Source organism: Seriola aureovittata, chromosome 3 (genome assembly GCF_021018895.1).
Source record: "Seriola aureovittata isolate HTS-2021-v1 ecotype China chromosome 3, ASM2101889v1, whole genome shotgun sequence".
NCBI classification, from domain to species: domain Eukaryota; kingdom Metazoa; phylum Chordata; class Actinopteri; order Carangiformes; family Carangidae; genus Seriola; species Seriola aureovittata.
The window spans coordinates 8354692-8373421 of NC_079366.1; the positions used below are offsets into that span (position 1 = coordinate 8354692).

General features: G+C 40.4%; 1 protein-coding gene across 1 annotated transcript; it reads left to right on the top strand.

Moving 5' to 3' along the window:
- Positions 1-13150: 13150 nt before the first annotated feature.
- coq7 (coenzyme Q7 homolog, ubiquinone (yeast)) lies at positions 13151-16925 on the top strand. The gene is made up of 6 exons (XM_056368351.1): positions 13151-13341; positions 13863-14041; positions 14474-14588; positions 14808-14947; positions 16085-16153; positions 16489-16925. The coding sequence occupies exons 1-6, from the start codon at positions 13257-13259 to the stop codon at positions 16564-16566; spliced, it is 666 nt and encodes a 221-aa protein (XP_056224326.1). The 5' UTR covers positions 13151-13256; the 3' UTR covers positions 16567-16925.
- The last annotated feature ends 1805 nt before the right edge of the window (positions 16926-18730 follow it).

Sequence of the window (18730 nt, forward strand, 5' to 3'; positions counted from 1 at the left end):
CTGGATTTCAATCAAAACACCGCAGATACTCCCCTCAATGGGATGACAGTCCCACACCCAGACACGCTCCTCACACTTTCACTCACTCCTCCTTACCTCCTTTCTCGTTCCCCCCTTTCTCCCCTTACCCCACGTCACAAACCACCAGTCGTCTGACCACACAGTGTCTGTTTGTGCACAGACATACCTTTTAAACTGCGACTAGCAGCACTGGGATAAAAGCCATGGTTTCAAGATCTCCACTTAACTTAAATCCAAGATATTAGCATTGCTAGTTGTGTGGCATCTATCCATATGTTTCACCACTGTGGTGTTAAGCTGACCATACCAGAATGAATGTGTGGAAACACCTTTTCATATGGTCACCAGCCTTCACTTATAACATATTGGGTGAGTCGCAAAATTAAGATTTCAGGCCAGACATATGCATATAGATTTTTCTGTTTTTGTTAAGTGGAAAATGTAGTCACCTCCCTGTTGCAAAGCATCACATGCATCTCAAAGCATTGCACAACAACTTGCTGATATAGGAAGAAAAAAGAACAAACTAGTTAATTAGTCATCTTACTGGACTGAAACTTGCACTGTAAGTGGAAAATATGAAATCATCATTCAACCTTTTCTCAAAGTGTCCTGTTGAATTATTAGAGAGGTTAAGTTAATGTCTGTGGTCATCTTGTCAGTGAAGGAACACTGAGGGAAGTAAGACGGGCTCGGCTTTTAACATATGGGTTAATGTCACTATTCAATGTCACTGTTTTGTGTTGTTAGGGAGAAGTATGCAAATACTTTAACTGAGTAACTCTGACATATGACACTGGGAGGAAAAAACTATCATAAAGTAAAAAATGCAACAACATTTGTCCCGAGAAATATTATTATACACTATATGAGCAGAAAAACAAGAGTGTGCGCCCTCAGAGCTCTTTGTAGTCTGCTGAAACGCATCATCAAATGGCGTGATGATGGTCACTCTGGTCAAAACACAGGGGAAAACTTCAAGGCAGCAGCTGCGCAGGAAAGTATGACACCGTCTCGACTGGGACTAACACCACTGCTGCCATCATCACCGCAGAGAAGAAACATGGAAAGTTCGGCAGAGAGGCAGACCACCACGAGGCCCTGTGTCTCGCCATGTGCAAATATGAGATTATTATTCTTTTAAAAATGAGTCATCACTTTATGTTTCTCTTCCAGGCCAAACGAGTGCTTTTATTTGGCCCTTTGGATCCTGGTGCAAAGTGATGACAATTATGTAACGTGACATTTGAATTCATTTGAATGTATAATTTAAAAAAAAAAAGTTGGATTTGAAGCTGTTGTTTCATGGCGCATCTGGATGTGACATAAAGACAGGATACTGGAGCTATAATTGTGGTTGAAGGTACTGGTCAGAAATGATTATTTTGTGTTAGGTGTGTTTTCAGGTCTGGTTAGAAGGTCAGAAAGTTCAAAGTGAACGTTTGCTGTCGACAGAGTTTATCCTGCTGGCTTCAGCATTAACCAAAGGGTTACGAGAAAATAAATTAGTGCAACAAAGTCTAATGTAGCCGTCAGACAGATCTAAACAAAGCGAACATCCATGGTCAAACCCACAGTTGTGTTATGTCTCAGTCCCATAGCCTGACTTGAGTGTAGCTACCACCAAGAAATGGTCCGAAACACCTCGAGGGCTATACCACTACCAGTGGCATGGACAGTGTGTGTGTGTGTGTGTGTGTGTGTGTGTGTGTGTGTGTGTGTGTGTGTGTGCGTGCTTGCTTGCGTGCATGTGTGTGTGTGTGTGTGACTGTGGCACAGCCTGCAGTGTTTACAGTGCACCTTTTTGTCCCAAATAATACCCATGGTCCAAACACTGAGAGAGAGAGAGAGACTTGGCATGTGTTCCCTTTCTGCTTTAACTCACGTAACTGACATGCTTGAATCTCTGCGGCCGTGTGTTTGTGTTTTCTAATCAACAGGAGACAATGACAACATCTGGTGCTTGGCTGTAGGAGGACGTTTTTAGGGGTGTGTGAGAACTTTTCTCGAAAAGGGGCCCTGTGCTCTGCGGTCTCCACCCCCCCAGCCCAGGATAAATTGTGCTGTCTTGAAATTGCTGTGCTGTCTGTCAACGCTGTCCATTGAGGTTGTTAGTAAATGTGCTTATACATTCTATGCATTTATGTACTGGAGGAGTAACGAGAGAGTTTAATATCTCGCCTGTTGCGTCCAGAATAAACCTCATTGCCGCCTCTGAGCCAAGACTCCTCAGCTGATTTGACCCAGACAGGAGCTTGAGGTTGGAGATGTTGCAATGCATAGAGAAAAAGTAGCACAAAAACAACATAGAGGCCGAGTCGTGCACATGCAATGAAAAGCAAGAGCTGTGCAAACTGCTGGCCCAGGCCCAAGATGGGTCAACGTACACAAACATACACATGTCTGGCCTGTAAATTCGACCCAAATGAGCGCTGTGCCAGCCGATGGCCAGACGGCAGACTGTTTACACCAATGGGGAGAGAGAAAGCACCCAGCATGGACCCAATGGGAGGCTGGCACTGGAGCAGGGCCACTTGTGGTCATGGCGTGTAGTAGTAGTAATGTGGACCTGGCAGGCGGTGGCTGCAGAGGGTGGCTGCGGGGGTGGCAGTGCCCCAGCCAACCCGTGGTCGAGCAGTGGTTAACCAGCCTAGGTCACCTACACTTCCTCTGGCTTCTCTCCCTGGGAGGAAAAACAGTCTAGTCAAAATAATGGTGTCATTTTGGCTTCTTACGTTTGAGCGAGCAGAGACAAATTTAGCAACAGCAAAGCAAAAGGAGGGGCCTAAAACAGATTAAGAAACAAGTGAACAAAATATCAGCTCTGTATTTTTTTCTCTCATAGCTCTTAAAAAAGCAGTTTTAAATGAGTGGCAAAGCTTCAGTGCAGCCTGTAAATTCAGATGTGTGTCAGCCTACGCAAGCAATTATAACTGGGCTATGTCTTCTGCTTTTCTCCCTCCCGCTTTTACCCACAATGCCATCTTAAATCTGTCCTTGCTCTATGGTTGAGATTGAGCTTTGACTCTAACCCATTTCCTGTCTGTCGGCAGGACTGCTGTGCTGTGCAAGTTGATCTAATCAGGATGATACTGTGTGTGTGTGTGTGTGTGTGTGTGTGTGTGTGTGTGTGTGTGTGTGTGTGCATGTGTGTGAGTGTAGTGTATGTGTGTATCTTTGTGTGTCAGACCTGGCTCTGCAGACTCTAGACCAGTCTCACATGCCTCTGTGAGTGATATGAGCCTAAAAGTATTTGTCACCCAGCTGCCTTGGCACCTGCTGAGGAGCTACTCATTCATAAGCACTCTCAGCTTGATTACTCACATAATGTTAAAGTAATAGACACACACACACACACACACACACACACACACACACACACACACATACACACACACACATGCACACATGCACACATGCACACACACACACACACACAAAATAAAGTTTAAAGATCAATACCGCCCCAACACCTGCTCTCTGGTATGACCACATCCAGCAGCCAGTTAGCTTAGCTTAGCATAAAGACTAGAAGCAGAGGGAAACAGCTAAACAGGTGCCAAACACACATACACACACACACACCACACACACACACACATACTCCCACACACATGGTTGGTGTGTCTGCTGCTAGCTAGCTTACAGCTAACCTCTGGTTACATTGGTATATTTGAAGCAAATCAACATGGACTTCATGAAACCAAATTGTAAAAGCGGCACATTGCAGTTTTCTTCGAGGTTATATGCTTGACTAACAGTATTTCCTAATTATTAAACACACAATGGATACCATGTTAGTTATTGAGCTTTAGATGTGCTGTTTGGTAGACTGTATTACTTTGGGACAGAGCTAGCTATCTCACTGTCTCTCAGTCTTTTTACTAAATTAAGCTAAATGGCTGTTGGCTGAAGTTGCATTGGACGGGCATCTAACCCTCAGCTAGAAAGGAAATAAGCTCATTTCCCAAAATGTCAAGCTAATGTTATGGAGGGCCGTGTATTTAGGCTCATTGGAAGAAAAGATCCAGATTTGAATTTCACCAGCTCCTTGCACATGATATTTATTTTTTTCAGTTGTCCTATATGCAGCATTAAGAGATAAATTGGTTGCAGAACCAGTTTAGAATAGAAAGGTAATTGCTAGGGCCCCAAGTTTTTTTTTAAATTTTTTATCTCAACCCGACATCTCCAAACCTCAGACACAGTAAAGATGCTCTTTTTCTTCTCAGACAGCAGATGGCTGGCCATAATTTTCCCACCCGGCCCTGGAACCAGAAGGTGTCTGAATGAGACTGAGCTGTGATTACCCTTCAGAGGAAAACCACGCGAGACGACAGCCAGTCAGAGGAATGGCAGAGGTGGTGCACAACTAGTTTGGAGCACCCGCTCTCAAACAATGTAAATAAACACTTCAATGCAAGTTATTTTTTGCATTTCTTGTCCCTGCTTATATATGCTTATGTATATACCAGTCATAAGGTACATATCGTATAGTTACTCTCTCAATAAAGAAATAACTTATTAAGTCTCTAAGAGCGTTTTTGTTAAATATAAGGATGAAATGTGTTTGCTTCTTGGTTATAAATCTAATGATTATTTAAGACATTATCACTGTAAAGAAGAGGAAATGCACAGAAAGTGAAATTGTGAGTGTTTCAAAGTGTGTTGTCCATTTCTTCTTGAGTTTCATCACAAATTCCTGTTTGTGTGTTTGGCAACACATTACCATATGTCATGTGTGTTTCTCAGTTTGAGTTCAAGAAAACTACCAATGAGGTCATTCAGGTTTTCACTGATAATGATGAGAGACTAGACAGAGTTTAAAATTGTGATCTTATGTGTTATATTTTATTCTAGCGACCAAAATTGGTGATACTCATTTTGTCAATGTGGCTCCAGTTAAAATGAACTCTCCTGAAGACTAAGAATTAAGTGATATCAGCTTTTTATTGTTGGACCTATTACTTTTATTCTATTTTCCAAAGGTAAAAAAACTATAACTATAAACTATATCGCTAACTATATACTAATTATTATGCTTTGTGATCAGTCAGTCAGTAGTATTTACTCCGTGAATAGAATCAGAATGGATGCACCAAAACTTGCACACTCTTTTATATAATAGATAGATAGATAGATAATTTGGAGGGCCTATTTTTTTTTAGGACTAAATTCAAGCCAGAGGCACAACATTGGGTAGCTGTCAGCCAGTGGTGAGTTTTGGTTGAGCCTGACCTGGCTGTGCCACAGCTGACCCAGCCACAGTCCAAACAGGTTTAGACAGCCTCTAAACAAAGTGAGGCGCTGGCTGCTAGCCAGGAGGACACAGCATGGCTGGACTTTTGCAGCTGCAGGCAAGAAATCAGAGGTGAACTCTCGAACTCCCTTTTGTCCTCAAATTTAAACATACATTGGAATTTTATTTAAACATATAATTTGAATTTTATTTAAACATATAATTTGAATTAGCAGTTAGATTAAAGTCATGCAGAGATTAAATAAAAATTGGTGTGGATTAATGAGACATCATAATTAAAATTCATTTGTATCTTCCATTCATCCATCCATCCGTCCATCCATCCATCCATCCATCCATCCATCCATCCATCCATCCATCCATCCATCCCCAGCCTCGATCTGCAGAGACTCAGGAGCCTCAGAGGCAGGCTCTCTGAGTAAACACTGCTCAATTACTTTAACAATTCTTAATAGGATATTGTGGCTTCTCTTTAAACTGAAAACAGACCTGCTGCAGCCCTGAAATAGCAGCGAGTGGAAATCCATGGGACGGTCCCCCGTCACTAGTTGCCCAATAACCTGGGTGAGTGGCTCCCCCCTTAATAGAGCCTGGAGCCTGACTCCCACTCGCTCTGGCCTCTTGTGACGTATGGAGGCACCAGCTCATCACGAGTCACCACACTGAAGTGGTAAGACAGGCATCAACAAAAACAATTCCTCGCCTTTTCACTTGAGGATTGCGGACCTAACCCCTCTAAAAATATCACCAAGAAAAACTGAGGGGGAGGCCGGAATCGTGGTTGTGACATTTACTGGGGAATCGTCCACTCCCTGCATGCTGTAAAAACATTGTCTTTTTCAGGCTGGAAAACAAATAGGATGAGTACAATGTGGTAACATGATGAAGTGATGCGGGATTTTCTACCACTCGCTGCTGTTGTTATAATATCATATTTTTATGTTCTGATTACCACAGCATTCAGCCACAGCCTTAATCGTGGTTTGCTTCACTTTATTTTCATGTCTGTTGGACTGCTGCCAGCTGTCAAGTACAACTTGAGTCATGGCTGTTTCACAATAACAGTAACAAAGATAGTTAACGGGTGATTGCTAGTCATCATCCCAGCAACGGCACCTCAGTGGCAAAATTACCCCAAAACATATGAAATATTTGCATCTATATGTTTTTGTGCTTTAACTTAGGACTTCATCTGCAATTTATTTTAACCCCTCATCTTAGGGAGTTAAAACATGCCAAAGCATTCATGGGCACAAGTCATTATTTCCATGCTTTCAAACTATCCTTCTCTACTTTCCTTCATTCGAAATTCAGTCATAAAAATGCTGGAAAAATGAACACCATACACAACACTAAATTATGTATCTGCCCACATGGCGTAACCAAAATTCAACAGTAGCACTCATCAGTCAGCTTCCTGCTGCAGGGCCATTTGTACTACAGTATGTACCCATACACTGCTAACCCTCAGTTTGCACTCTGTAAATCAGAGAGCACAAACATGACTTCCGGAAAACCATATAGGAAAGCAAAGGCCAGGACGTCAAAGCAAAGGGAGCCACATCCTGCGGCTAACAGGAAATGCTGGTTAAATGACAGGTTTCATAAATAAAGGGCTGCTCGGCTTGCCCTGCTATCACACCCTTCAAATGGATCGTTTCCCTAAATGTATCTGTCGCTGTCTTTGAAAATCAGTGTAAATGAGAAAACCATGATCAAGAATGAACAGTTTAAACTAGCGGATGCGTCTGAGCTTGCCATTGAGGTAAACATAATTTCTGTTGACTAGGCTGTGCTTTTGACTCATTTTCCCAAGTTTGTTTACATGCTTCATTTAAAAAGTCTTGTGTTGAGTTGCCATGATGTTTTTTTTCTATTGGCTTCCTTTCATAAATGGTAGTTATTATCCGACTGGTTCATTCAGAAATCCCTCTGAGTGTCTTGATGAGCGTTGCCTGAACACGCATGAGTTTTCTATTCCCCCACAATAAGGACCAGATTTAAACATTATCTCCTATCCCTTTGGTGTAAAAAAAAAAAGAATCACTGAAGGAATAGTGCCAGACAAACAAGGGCCATTTAACTTGTACCAGACGAGGCTAAATACACTCTCCAGTGTCCATGAAAACAGGCGGTTTAGAGTGTGATTTAACTAGGTCTGCACGGTGTGCAAGATAGATTTTCGAGTGTAAACAATTCAATAATGGACTAGAAATCACTTTCCTCTGGTTTCAATCTTGTACAACCATCTATAAAAAGGGGTATATGGCTTTTTAGGAGACTTGGTGAATTTAAATCAGAATATGAACCTCTTTTTTGTATTATTTTATGAGACATCTTGCATTTTCCAGAGGGATACCACCAAACCATAAAATGCTTGGCTTTTTTAAACAATGTTGCATAACTTTAATTTCTCTCTCAACCCTTTTGTAACAATTTGGGATAAATAACTGTTGTTTTTAAGGAGAATACCATGCATTTAAAGAATTTATATTGTCAAGTGCAGCCCCACCAATATTTGTGAGTATCAGCCAAGGTCATAAATGAAACCAGAGTGACATGCAACTCCAGTTGTGACAAACATGAATCTATAGGCTATTAAGGGGCATTTTCTTCTGGCAGATCTTATACTTTAACATGTGAATGAAGAGGGTCAAAACAAAAAGAAATTTTGTAAGGAAGCATTTAGCTGATTTTGACATCAGAATCAGTGATTAGTTGAAGCTGCTTAGATCTTAAAATCACAGTAACAGTGACATGGGTTTCAGTGGTTAGTACTGTCACCTCACATTCTTTTTGCAAAGAACCACAGGAACAACATGAAAAATTCAGCACAAGTGACCACTGCTACTGAGCTGCCATCCCAACAGCCACAGTTCCTCCAAAGTTGTTGATCATTTTCCTCTGAGTGCTGCACTTCTCCTCACAGTCTAAAAACACATAGATTTGGTGAACTGGAGTCTTTTCCTTACATGTGAGATTATGTATCCTATGAGTATATTTGTCCTGGGATGGAAGCCAACACCCAGCTGTGACAGCGGATTAATATGGGAGGCTAAGGAATATTTATGAATTGAGCATTTAACTGTACTCATGTACAGGGTTGGTCCCACAGGATAAGTGAATAACAACCGTTATTGGGCCACAAGCGTGAGGGTATGTGTTTTTAATACTGCTTCGAGGTGTCATGGCACAGTAACTAGTCAGTGTCCAGTTCCATGTGCATGAAGAGAAACTGTCACAACTGTAAGATGTGAAACTTTAGGTATGTACTTTCTTTTCAGCTTGGATTTTTCATGTCAACTAGGTAAACATGTACATAAAGCTTTTACAAGAGAGTTGGATTCTTTATTTTTGAGAAGGAAAATGCTACTTTTTATGAAGAGTCATTCAAAAGGACAATTTAGTTATAAACACTGTTTTGAAGACACATACAGATGTAAAAAAAAAAAGGGGGAAACTGTGTTTTTTTTCTATTTCAATTTTACACATTAAGTTCAGTGTACTTCTCAGGAAGACAGTCAACTTTGTTCCAAAGTCTGAAAAAATAACCCTGATTGTGTCAGGGCATGCATAGATATTAGATCATGGGAAATGTGGGACATCATGTGAGTCTCTCAACTTCCCCTTTACCCCTTTGAACGAAGCGATTTGTAAGTTTTGCTATTGCTACATAGACATGCTGTTAGCATTAACAGCTGTTTATTTACCAGTCTAAAGGAAATGTTGCAAGTTCAGCATCAAACTTCATTCCTTATTCACCAAGAGCTGTGTCCAGCGGTGGAAAGCAACGCCAATGGTAACTCTTGTCTCTAGCACATCTTTTCGTCTACTGAAGCTAGCACGCTAACCAACTAACCCCGGCCCGCCTCGTCACTTTTCGATAGCGACTCACTGCAGCCTCCAATCTGACCTGAAGACGTAGTGCTGTTCAGAGGGCGTAATATACCCTCGTTTTTTAAACGCAACGATGGCCGAAACTCTTGTCGACAATCATCACCATCGCCTCCCGGCAAGAGACCACGTTTGGCGGCAAAGAAAACTTACAAATAACCCCTTCCACATTATTTTCCTGGCCTTTTCTTTGCTTTAACCATCATGATCACACACACACACACACACACACACACACACACACACACATACACATTGGACCATTTTCACAAAATCGTTTGAAAGTTTCCAGTTTGAAATGATGCAGATGCTCACCCCTAAGTAAAATATCATCCAAGGATCAAATGCTGTCCCTGCTCCTGAGGCTTCTAACCAAATTCTTTGTTTTGTTTTTTTTATTTTAAGTGTGTATTTTTGTGTGAGGAGAGGGTTGTAAGAACAATATTACGTGTGCAAACACAGACGCTGACGCATGTTGGTGTCATATATTCTACATTCGACTAAAAACCTAATGTTACTTAAAATCATACATACCACACACACACAAGCTTTGGGAGTTCCACCACACCAGTCAGGGACCAAATGAGACAAGACCTATCATGTCTCCTCTCAGTGAGAGAGCAGACATTGTTGACTCACTGTAGTCTCGAGGCTCTTAGCCTGCGTCCCACCACAGCTATGCACCGTCTGACCAGAGCCTCGGAGCAAGGGTGTGCAGACTCGCACACGTCCATGGATGCATGCAAACATTACACAAACACAGTCAGACACATATACATACAGGTACATAGACACATACATAAGCCAGTCTCGCTCTTTTTCCAGCTCTGTGGTTTGTGCTTTAATCCGCTCATCACTCACAACACACTAAAGAGCAAGAAAACATGTACTTTCTCTTGGCCTTATCTTCCCTCAGTTGCTCTACCAAATTTTAGACTTAAGTGTTGATTACTTCATATATCCGCTACAATCTGAGAAGGCGTGTTTGCTCTTTGGGGATAGACGTTACATCTGTCAGACAGTTACTTAAAGCCTTTCTGAAAACCACTTGTGTTGAAAGGCTCAGTTTTCTCTCCACAAATCCCCCGACCATGCGACCTGAGTGTGCCGGACACACTCCAGTCTGTCCACCAACATCAAAACCTGTCTCAAGCTCCACTTGAAGGTTCCACCGGACTTGACATCATAGTGAATCAAATGATGTTCAGGTATTCATGCCCTGACTCTTCACATGCACGCCTGGATTAATGTGTTATGATGTCTCAATATTTGCTGTCAGGCCCCCATTGCCCCCTCACCTCCCCTCCTTTGTGCACTGTGGATGTACTCTACCGCTTCCATTAATTACAGTGCACACAGCAGGCTATACATGGCAGCTTCATTATTAGCCCAAACAACCATGCTTCTATGCACGAATAACACTCCCCTGATGTAATTAAGCACAATATTATTTAAGAATGTGCACCATGTGAGCACATTCCACAAAGTTATTGCCAAATTAAAGCAGCTATAATATTTTTTATAATAACAATGCATCAAATGACAATTAGCAGAGAATTAGCAACTGAACCTGCAACTCTCCTCAACTTTATGGAGCTGCAGGAGGCAGCAGGCTGTTCTGTACACTACCTGCACCAATAGGAGACAGTTACAACGACTAACTGATGAATGAGATCAATTTAGCAGCTCAAGAGCCAAATATTTCCTTCAGGAAAAAAAAGCTAAAAGAGAGTGACTATTTGAATTACATTTATCAGCTGGACAGAAACATAACTCTAAATGAATATTAATGTTGTCTATGCAGCTGCTGGATGTGTAAATAAGCAAGTGTTCGTCAATCAATCAGTCTATCAGTCTATCAATCAAACAAACAAACAAACTGTTATTGCAGTTTTAAAAAAAAGACTTTTGGTCCCTAGTATGCTGGGTCTATCATTTCCCATGATGCCACTACAGGACTACATGAAATAAGTAGGGTTACGTTCTTAGAACAGCTCCCTCTAGAGCCACAGAAGACATCTGTTTTCAGCTCAGTCCCCCCCAGGACGAGTGCACTGACGAGTGCCTCTTAACAAGACTCAGCCACAGGATTAAGAAAAAATTGATATGGTGTTGCAGTGACGCAAATTCCTGCAAATTCTCAAACAAATTTGCAGTTTTTTAGATGACCAAAAACCACATGACAAGTAGAGGACCTGGGGCTTTTGGGACCCTTGGGGGTCTGCATTACCCTGCTGTTAATCCAGCCTTGCTCATCACACCTGTGACGTACACTCACACTCTCTTGCAGAGAGGACAAAAGGCAACACACATGGACCGATGTGCAGCCGCACATGCGTAGCCATCCACATTCAGACAGACAGATAAGGAAACACATAACCGGTGTCTCACCACAAACACACAAACACACACACAGACAAAACCGACATACCCCGCCATTCACCGTCGTGGCCATGTTTACACATGACCATCACCGTTCTTCAGCAGTCAACCCCATCATTCCACAGATTCCTGTGTCCCAGCACTATTTTATGTGCTTTGCAGAAAGATTTTTGTAGAGTTTTTTTCTGCACATTAAAGACTGCAGCTTCTAGTTAATGTAATGGATGTAAATGGTGGTGACAGATGATCAGAGCAAACATATGTTGTTTTTTTGCATTACAAATGGTGAATTCTAATGGTTTTGCATGCTGTCTTGTTTGGAGGGCACAGTGCAGTGATAAATTTGACTGAAACTGAAACAATAATGAAAACTGGGACCAACAGGTGTTTACAAGGTGAAGTTTGCCTCAGACAACCTTTATCTGTGAAACACTGCCATCCATAGACCATCAAGAATAACTCTGATTGCTCCACAAATGTGCTTAATTGTCTTTTTGTCAGGTTAAGTCTTACATAACAAACCTAAACAAAGGATGCACTCATGATTTGTTTGACACAGAAAAGCAGAGAGTGTCTGGCCAAAAGGTAATTGTCTGTATTTACTTTATTCCTTTAAATGCTCGGTTTCCTCCCACAGACCAAAGATATGTGGATCAGGTAAACTAGTGAACTCTAAATTGTCTGTTAACTATGCATTATTTGGGCTGCCTGTTTGCACTGTGACAGACTAGTGACCTGTCCAGGATGCTGAGATAGACTCCAAATGACCCTGGGACGGTGCACAGCAATATGCAACAATGCAGACTGGATGGATGACTATACAGCAGATTCCTCTGAATTGATTGAAGAAAATAATATTAAAAGAAAACATTAAGATCAATGATTTTGTGAGCTAAAAAAAGACAATGCTAATGAAAACAATGCTAATATTTAAAAAATGATCCCAACTGTATTTTATTTATAAACCCACTTTTAAAATGTGTCTTTGAGTTAGTTGGTGTCTCAGTTTTCTTTGAACTTGAACAACAGTTTCATCCATTTTTCTTGCACACCCCAGCACTGGTGCCTTCTTGCTCAATATTTTAGGATTACCAACTTATTATTGACCTGTTACTTCTACAGGTCTAACATTACATAGCTAAGTTTATTTGTGAATTTCAGCAAGTATCTTTTTAAGCTGAACATCTATATGGTACTGCTATCTACTGGACAAACTATGGACCTGCAGGCTAACAAAATGAGAAAAATGAAACAACCATGCTTCAAAATGACAGCAGATATGGTGGTTTTACTACACTATATGAGTATTTATTTATAAACAGCTGTAAAAACATCCCAAACAAAAACCAGAGTCACAGTTTTATAGTTCTGTCAAAGTGATAATGATAATGTTTAATTTAATTTAGTAGCATTAATAAAATTAATAACTTAACCTATGTAAAAATAAAAGTGATTTCAATTCTAATACATACTGGTCTTGATATGCAAAAATATATGCATATACAGTTTGTAAAAGTGGCCTCAGACTTTTGCACCCCACATATTGTTTGAGGGGGTGTGGCTTTGTTTTGCAACGGTGTGACGTCAAACGCCTGCGCCACGTCCACCTATTGACATTCAATGACAGTTTCTATCGGTTTCTACACATTTTCCTACGTTTGTTTGATAGCACGCGCAGTTAAACCATAAACTGTCCGCCATGCAAAGAGCCGCACATACAGCTTTATACGACTGGTCTAATATTGTCAGTCCAGCGATGATTCGCCAGTGTTTAAAATGCAGAGGTAAGTAGCAGAAGGGTTTGATTTACTTCAGCAACAACAGCTAAGAGCTAAAGTGCTAAATGCTAAAAACACTTGTCTTGTGTTGTCTTATGTGGTCACGGTGTCTGCCTGAAGAGCGTTACACATATTACATATATCCCTCCCCCGTTATATACATAACGTTAATACATATTCATATATATTCACAACTACAGTTGTTATTATCGTAAGCAATACTGCAAGTCAAGACTCACCGTGTAATAGGACGGGTCATGACAGCCTTGTTAACTAAATAATAACGTTATGTAACTTTATACTTTGCAGAGGAGCAGGTGTCTGAACCAAGGTTTTCTCAACATAACATTTTGTGTGTGTTTTAGCAAAATCGTCTAATCTTGTAACTTAAGACACAGTGATGTCTTTTACCAGTTTTTAAAAAATACTTAAGCTGAGCCTTGAGGATGTTTGAAGGGGCTTAAACATTTCGGTTACGGCCTCAGAGTAGCCAACGGTTCTAACGTTACATTTCTGTTCTGTAACAGCGCCCCTGCTGCAGAGCTCACGTGCATACAGTGTGATCCCGCCCCCGCGAGACAGTGGGGAGAAAGAGATGCTGGACCGAATTCTGCGCGTGGATCATGCGGGTGAATATGGTGCCAATCGTATCTACGCCGGCCAGATGGCAGTGTTGGGTCGATCCAGATCCGGGCCTCTCATCCAGGTCTGGGCACAGAGCGACACGTAGCTTTTAAGTACGACAGTAACACTGCCCACTGGCAAAAATCAATAGACAACAGTTCACACTGATGGCTCTCCAGGACAAAACACCTGAAATCATGTGAGCTACACACAGAGCAATGTCATCAAAGTGGTTGGTTTGATTGATTTCTATTGAAGGAATTCTGACACTAGATTTTAAGGTAGAGGGGTAAATCTGAAAAGTTGGGTGTAAATGTTACTTAAGTGTGTCATTAATGTTTCATCTAAGATTATCATTATTGGACTTAAGTAAAACTCAAACATGGAGAATCCACGCCTTTAGTTTAGTTGTTGTATTGTGAAAAATGTTATATTCTGTAGCCTAGGTGTGTATTCAGCATGAGTGTAACTGCGTTATTCTCAATACTCTATTAACAAGTTTGTTTTTCTTTAGGAAATGTGGGATCAAGAAAAGAAACACCTTGAGAAATTCAAAGAAATCATGGCTGAGAACAGAGTTCGGCCCACAGCACTGTTACCCCTCTGGAACATCGCTGGGTTTTTATTAGGTTGGTACAGCCAATAAACAGAGTAAAATGCATAAAATTATAAGATCACTTACTTGCAAGAACAAAACTAATCCATAAAAGATTTTGTCACAGTTCAAGTACTGTATATTAACAAGCTATTGAACCATATTTCCCTAGCTAGTCTGCTGCAGTTTTAATATAGTCCGGTGTTGCTTTATCAAATTTAAACTCTATACTTCTTTTAAAAATCTCTGCCAGGGGCATCCACTGCACTGCTTGGAAAGGAGGGTGCCATGGCCTGCACTGTGGCGGTGGAGGAGAGTATCTCAGAGCACTACAACAGCCAGATAAGAGCTCTGATGGAGGTGGACCCAGAGAGATACACTGAACTCTTAAAAGTGAGTCAACTACTGTTTTCTCTGTAACTTAGGAGTACTGAATATTTCCTACTTAGCAGTAGGACAAAATGTATGCATCGACAATAATTAAATTACCTTGGTACAGTGTAAAGAGAGTGAACAGTAAAAGTTGAGGCTGTTTCAATGAGATCACATGAGTGCCACGTTTCCTGTGAATCCCCCATGTGTGCAAAGGCAATTTGATTCCAAACTGGAAATGGTGGACTCCACCACTAATTCAGGAAAATGTTAAATAGAGTGATGATTACAGAATGCAAATGCATAATTAATTGGGTCCTGAATAAGTGAGCAACCAAATGTTGGAAGAACAAGTAAAAATGATGGCACAGTGGCTCAGTATTGAGACTGCATACTCATAGAGATAGAGAACTGAAGGCTGTCAGTATTCTCTGGACCAAAACCAGATTGCTATATTTTCACCACATTTTACTTTGTTTGCTGCAGTGCTTGCAGAGAGGCTAGCCAGACCTCTTGAGATTTTTTCGCACAGCCTTGTTCACTTGCCAGTGTAATGTTGACTTTGTGTTGGTGGTCAACAGTGTCATATCATTGTCTGTGGGTTGCGTTTTCTATTTAATTTCAAAGAGACCGCAAATTAAAATTTACACTACCCAATTAGTCTAACAGCAAGAAAACAATCAGAAAGCAATTGATGTCATATTGGTTTGACATGTGTGGCTAACATTAGCAGTGCTAACATCAGCAGCCTTGCAGGTATGTCCACATGCCTTTGCTGAATGTGGTTACATATTGCTCCAGTTGAGTGGTTGTATGTCAGTTTATTCTGACACAGCCTTATTTTCATTTTCTAGATCAAACATTTGTGTGTATGTCAGTTTTAGTTTTTAACTGTGTCAAAGGACAATTTCTTCCAGGCATTAGCGCGGGGAGAAGGGGGAAGGTGACTACATAACATCTTAGATGCATCAGTTAACTGGTGTTGTATATTAATAATTAGTTTGACTTACTAATATTTCTGTAGCCGACTAGTGAGGGTAGTCGACTAATTGCACACATCCTTGGTAGGTAGGTTTGTTTAGTGAAAGCGGGCTCTAATGGAGTGAAATCTGAATAAATTCACTTTCTAAATGAATGTCTCGGGCTATATTTTAATAGGTTATAAAAGAATTCAGAGACGACGAGATGGAGCATCACGATACAGGATTGGAGCATGACGCTGAACAAGTAAGTATTTTGCATAATCTTGGTTGGTTAATAATGTTTGTGTTGCTTTGCTTGATGTTGCTGGTGATGTTGGATAAATGCCATTCATTCATTATGGGTTACATATCAAGGAAATTAACTTTTACTGCACAGTCCACACAAATACTTTGGTCCCACAAAAAGCTGATCAGAACACACCTTATGATATCAAACAATGCTAAAATAAGTTATACATAATACATAAAAATACATAAAAATCTATATTAATTCATGAAAGTACTGTTTTATCTTTGCAGTTTTTACTGAATGCCATGTAAACTACTGTGATCTCATTATGTTTTGTTTTGTTATTTCAGCTACCTGGATACTGGCTACTAAAAAATGCAATTCAGCTGGGCTGCAAAGCTGCAATATATGTTTCTCAGCGTGTCTAACTCTGTATTTAAAAGTTACATTTTTCAAATGTTTGTTTTGATATTTTGACTCAGTTTTTGTAAATAGGTTCATTTGAATTTTTGTTGTTGCACCTTTGCCAGATTTAAAGTATTGTATACAAACATTCATAGTTATCTACATGAACCTAGATTTTATTGCTTTGTACAGTATATAATTCATGGACTGTTTAAATGGGTGGAGGTGAAGCTCCCTAGATTAAATGGCAGATCTCTACACTGTTTTGTGTGTAGAGGTTTAATTTCTTTAAAGTGATGACGCTCATAAAATTGGTGGAATAACTGCTTTTGCTTTGTAAAATGTGACTTTACAGAATAAATAATCCAATTACCTTACATAACATCTTTTTAATGCCTTTATTTTGCCTTAAGATACCTCAGTAGTCCTGTGCACATGCAGAAATTAATGTTAACCTGCACTCAAAAAGCTTATGCTTGCCTTTGACTAAAAGATAAATACCTAAAATACATATGATAATGACATATTGATACTAGCATGGTCATGCCATCATACCCTTCAACAAACTCTCCTGTTTCACATGTAATAGTTCATATATCAGCTGAGCAATGACTTGTCAGCCTGGCCTAACTGCTAAGCACCCTCACACAGCTGTTCTGGGTACATTAGGTCACTGAGAAGGCTTGTCCAGGGGCCCCTAATCTATTAGGCCTTTCAGCAGGTTGAGCAAAGTGTTCATTCCCCTCTTAGTCAGTATCAGTTTGTCCTCAGTGTACACTGAGTACTGACCCAAGGCCCTTTTGCTCGTGTTTTAGCCTTTTCAAGCAGTGAGAACATGATGACGCAGTGGTTTATGATCAGTGGCAGGAGCTGATAGGACTTAAGTGAAATCCTTTGATGGTAATTTGTCTCTTGGCTCGAGCAGACAGTAATGGCGGTTTTTCTAAATGGAAAACCTATACTACACAGTGTACAGTATATTAATGCTGATGGGTGGAAAATAAAGGAAAAACCAAAAGACTTGGACTTAGCCTTGGTTAAATGTTGGGCCATCATGAACCGTCAGAGCAGCTTCAATCTACAACTCTGGAGCTCTGCAAGGATGAAACACCATTTTAAAAATTTTAATTAGTGATGTTAATAATGGTGGTGCAGAGCACTGTCTGTATCACATCAACCTAAAATCTATAGGTGTTTAAGTTTTAACATTTAGCTCAAAGCACTGCTGTGCCTAAGTACAGCCTCAGAGCTGCTAACATGGCTGTGAAATCTTGGTCTAATCTTGATCCAAATGGACAGAACAGTCTGACATTTCTGCAAATACCTTAAAAACAGTGGGAAATATTAGGAATATTGCAGTGGATACAATATTTTATAAGGCAGATTGTTAGATTTTGGAAATACATTCAAAACTGTGGTTAGTTGATAGATGACCTGCAAGGTTTTCTAAAAGGTCTTCCTGAGAAACAGATACTTAGCTCTGTGACTGTAAATGTAATGATAACACATGAGATGCACAAAATGTGGCTTGGATTTTGACAACATTTTTCTATTATGACCCAGACTGTCACAAAGAATCCAACTCATAACAGTGGTATATCTGCTTTTCTTCTTCATCCAAGATAATGAACAGAATATTTTAAGGCTTTGAACTGTTGGTTGTACAAAACAAGCAATGTGAACTGTGTCAGTGTGATGAGAATTTTAATTGATTATGAAAATAATCATTACTTGCAGCCCTACATGGAACCATTCAGTGATCTCTCATGGCCTTTGCATTTATTAAGTAAATCACCACTCATTTATTCAAGTCTTTCCTTTAAATTATCAACCATCTTTATGTCAGGGTCTGCACTAGATGTGTCTCATGGAGGTGAGCCATTACCCAGGTTCACAGGCTCTGATCTATTTTGCCCAGCATGAGGTCAGAGCAGTTATTTTAGCTGCGGTGTGTTTGCATATCAGACCTGACCTCAAGGGTTAATGTGTCGTATAGCCTCCATTCCTTAAAAATAGGTTCTTCTTTACTGTCCATCAGCCCAAGTAAAAGCTGAAGTTAACCAACCCCCCCTCTGACATGTTTGTTATGATGGTGGATGTTATGAGCCAAAATTTAGTGTGTTTCGTGTTATGGGTAAATAACCTGAACCCTGAAATAAGATGGGAATCTAGTTCAGTGATCACAGG